The sequence below is a fragment of the Tarenaya hassleriana genome, unplaced genomic scaffold (genome assembly GCF_000463585.1).
Source record: "Tarenaya hassleriana unplaced genomic scaffold, ASM46358v1 Cleome1153, whole genome shotgun sequence".
NCBI lineage: Eukaryota > Viridiplantae > Streptophyta > Magnoliopsida > Brassicales > Cleomaceae > Tarenaya > Tarenaya hassleriana.
This window is the reverse complement of record NW_010961875.1, coordinates 1-4,075: the sequence shown is the minus strand read 5'-3', so window position 1 is coordinate 4,075 and position 4,075 is coordinate 1. Positions and strand designations below refer to the sequence as shown.

At 40.0% G+C, this 4,075-nt stretch overlaps 1 protein-coding gene and 1 long non-coding RNA gene across 2 annotated transcripts; both read left to right on the top strand.

Annotated features, from left to right (window-relative positions):
- Window positions 1-319: 319 nt before the first annotated feature.
- Window positions 320-3,035, top strand: LOC104806068. The gene is given in 12 exon segments (XM_010530786.2): window positions 320-460; window positions 674-761; window positions 875-974; window positions 1,052-1,125; window positions 1,249-1,320; window positions 1,471-1,548; window positions 1,705-1,829; window positions 1,996-2,068; window positions 2,212-2,273; window positions 2,360-2,665; window positions 2,667-2,720; window positions 2,817-3,035. Coding segments are annotated over 12 exon segments (1,269 nt in total). The 5' UTR covers window positions 320-380; the 3' UTR covers window positions 2,974-3,035.
- Window positions 3,036-3,040: 5 nt separating this feature from the next.
- Window positions 3,041-3,463, top strand: LOC104806067. Its single transcript, XR_770580.1, has 3 exons — window positions 3,041-3,077; window positions 3,191-3,290; window positions 3,368-3,463. It is a non-coding gene; the product is annotated as an uncharacterized LOC104806067 (long non-coding RNA).
- Window positions 3,464-4,075: the final 612 nt, after the last annotated feature.

Below are 4,075 nucleotides of genomic sequence, written 5' to 3'. Positions count from 1 at the left end.
CGCAAAGATACAATTTTTCTCACATTCTTTCATGGCTTCGTCAAACCTTCCCGCTTTCTCAAAAGGACATTCAAACGTAAACTGGACGGAACGTATTTCTCCGGCGACGAATCTCTGGTCGATCCTTTGCTGTCAACTCTCGCCGTCACTACTCTGCGGCGGTTGACTCTCGCAGGCAAATCTCCTTTCGTTTGCTCAGGTAACTTTGGAATTTCGACACTTCAAATCGATCTGGGTGGAGCTTGAAACTCGAGTTTGGTTCGAATTTATTAGGGTTTGATCAAGGTATTTTCCTAAATTATCCGATCGATTGAGCTGGATTTTTCGATTAAGCTTAAGAACGAGAGGAATTTGGTTTGCGCACAAGAAGGATTGAAGCGATGACGAAAAAATCCAGCAATTGTAGTGTTTGCTACAATGTGTTCCGTGCCTCTATCTGCGCCTCTTGTGTTAATGACAGGTAGGTTTGCATATTGAAATCAGATTCTCACAAATTTGATATGAGAATAAGATCTTCGTGCATTGGTGAACGTTTCCTAGTGGTTCCTTTGTCTTGATCTTTTGTAGATTGGATAATGTCTTTCTTTCAGGCTGCTTGTATCACGATCTTTAGTTTAGCTATTTGGTGTTGTGTAATTGGTAACTAATCTCGCGGGGTTCGGCCCCTTAACAGGCTAAACAAATATAAACTTCTTTTGGACTCATCGAAGATCCGTCGGGAGTATTTATACTCGAGATTAAGCGACTTGCTTCTCATCAAGGTTCGGTTTTTATCTGCTCACAGATAAGTTTTGAAGTCTTTGATCTAGGGACATGTTCGTCCTGTGGATACTGGTTATCACTCTCAATGGTTGTGCTCTGAGCTGTTGATTAGGGTAAAGCAAATGCTCAGCAGAGTTGGAAGGATCTTAAGAATGAGAAGCTTTCTAGGTTGAGGGATAAGCTCCAGAATGAAATGGAGAAATTGCAGAAAAGTATGGAGATAACTCTTTATTTTTCTGTGGGATTGTTTTTACATTAGCAAGTCCAAGTGATTGATGTTAGAATGCAGGGAGAGCTACAGTTGAGAGACTGTCTCGCAATTTGAAAGAGAGATGTGGCATTGTTGAATCGGCTACTGTCATCGTAATACAAAGATCTTTTTCCGCTTTCATTAAAATTATCATTTTCTTACACAAGATGTTAAATTTTAATGATTTTTGCCCACAGCTTCGTATTAAAATTCTTCTGTCTCTTATTTATCTGCAGTTGGAGAAGAATCGTGAAGAGCAGTTGGAAAAAAACTACTCAGATACAATAGGCAATTACTACTTGGTCTATGTAAGATCTACAGTTCATCGTATTCTTTGCTATCATGCTTGATTTTGTGTTTTCGTTGAACTGATATAGTCAGCTTTTATGTGCCAAGTAAAATTCCTTGTTCATCAGATCTCGTAAATGTATCACACATCCAGCAATTTCTGTTTGCAGATCGAGGTTACTTCAGACCGGCTTTATAAACAGGCTTTGGTTATGAAGCAGATCTGCAAATTATTCCCTCTATCACGGGTATGGCGAGTCCTCAAGCAATATGATTATTTGAGGTTATTTTCTATAGAGTTTGTAAAACACTTCTCGTTTTTTTTTCTTGAGTTAACCTTCTAGCACAGACTTCTGCGATGCAAAACTTATCCTAAGATATTATCATTTTTCAATTCTCTCCAGGTAAAACTAGACCAAGATAGTAGAGATGGATGTAGTGATCATTATGATCGAATATGTAATGCATGCTTGCCACAAGGACTCAATCCGCTGTCTGTTCCACCAAAAGAGCTAGCAGCTTCTTTAGGGTATTAGTTTAACTTCTTTATACAATCCTCTCCAAAATTAGTTGAAGAACTTGGGAGGTCTGCTTCCTGCTAGAATATGGCTTTCTAATTCTCCATCCGTATTACGCATGATTGTCTTCTGGGTTTTGTAATTCTTTAATATCCTCTCGGTTTGTGGTTGAAACAGGTACATGGCACAGCTTCTGAATCTTGTTGTTAACAAGCTGGCAGTGCCTGCACTTCATAACTTGGGTTTTGGGGTAGACATTCACTCATCCTTGACTCGATTTTTATGCTAAACAGTTTGACTCGGTCTTGCAAGACTTGTATGCCAAATGCAGTTTTCTGCTCAGAAAAGTAAATTCTGGATAAAGGTTTTTGCATTTGTAATGTAATGTCTCAGGGTTCTTGCTCGAGAATATGGCAACAGGATTCCTATTGGAGTAGTCGCCCATCTTCCACAAAGTAAAGTTTCTTAGAAAGCGTGTCTTACATGACAGAGATTGCATCACTGTTAGACCAGGAGTCTGAAAATGCCTTCTCTTTTGCAGCAATGAGTATCCTCTTTTCATACCTATCCATGATTATAACTCCATGAACGTGAACAATTCATGGACCAGAAGGGGTTCGACCAATTTCGGCGTCACTTCAATTAGATCGGATGGAAGTCCAGAAACAGAGCCTTATGACCTCGATGTTTTCAGCTACTCATCTGCCTCCTCCCCTCGTTCTCTTGATGCACACAGAGATCTGCAGAAAGGAATTGCACTTCTCAAGCAAAGTGTGGCACATATATCTGCGTATGGCTACAGCTCCCTGCACCTGGAATTTCCTAATGCATCCTCGACTTATGCTACAGTCAGTCATTTCAGTTTCTGAAATCTCTTACTTTCTTTCCCTGGGTTTGTCGAGGTATATTCTCAGATGAGGCATACAATTTACTTATATCAAATGGGTATTGTGTATATATATGCATTGAGATAGCTAGACCTCCCCTGGCTTTTACAGGTCCATGAAGAAAGGGAAGCAGCAGAACAAATCCGTGTGGAACTCGAGCACTTCCAGTTCGAGCACCTTGCTAAACAGCGCTCACACAGAGCGCACATTGGTATCACTTTTGGCTCTTGACTTGGTTGTACTCTATCATGAATTTCCATTAAAATGATGAATAAATAACCTTAAAAAGGCGATATGTGTATTAGTATCTGGATTCTTGGTTTTGTCTCTTGTAGGTTATACTCGAGATTAAGCGACTTGCTTCTCATCAAGGTTCGGTTTTTATCTGCTCACAGATAAGTTTTGAAGTCTTTGATCTAGGGACATGTTCGTCCTGTGGATACTGGTTATCACTCTCAATGGTTGTGCTCTGCGCTGTTGATTAGGGTAAAGCAAATGCTCAGCAGAGTTGGAAGGATCTTAAGAATGAGAAGCTTTCTAGGTTGAGGGATAAGCTCCAGAATGAAATGGAGAAATTGCAGAAAAGTATGGAGATAACTCTTTATTTTTCTGTGGGATTGTTTTTACATTAGCAAGTCCAAGTGATTGATGTTAGAATGCAGGGAGAGCTACAGTTGAGAGACTGTCTCGCAATTTGAAAGAGAGATGTGGCATTGTTGAATCGGCTACTGTCATCGTAATACAAAGATCTTTTTCCGCTTTCATTAAAATTATTTTTTTTTCCTTTTCCAATTTGTTGGTAGAACCATTTCAATCAGTTCCCATAATGTTTAGGGGTATAAAACGAGTCGCGGATCGCGGGCCGACTCGTGAGTCGGCTAATATTTTTCCGAACTGGACTCAAAATATTTGAGCCCAGAAAAAACAGGGCCAAACGAGCCAGCCCATCACATTTCACTTTTTATTCAAGGAGGTGAGTCGTTTTTTCCCCCATGTATCCACATGTTTGGTTGGTAGCTGAGAAGGCTAAAATCTGCATTTCTTCTTCTGCTTCATTTCCATTCGTTGGAGGTTTTTGGGCTTCTGGTCATGCTCTGTTGCCTTAAAAGGTACAATCTTGGGGGGAGAGAGAGAACATGAAGAAAGTATAAAAAGTAGTTTTATTTTTTGGTTGGTGGTGGCTCGTTTGTGTTTCCCAACTTGGGTTTCAACTTTTTAGAGGTAAAGCTGGTGTTTTTGCTGTAAAAACTGCTGATGAAGTTATGCTCTTTATGATTGAATCAGTGACTAATGATGTGATTCTCGGACTAACTGTTTGGATCTATTGAAGGTGAGCAGAACGGTATCTTCCCTCTGCTATGCGTTCTTCT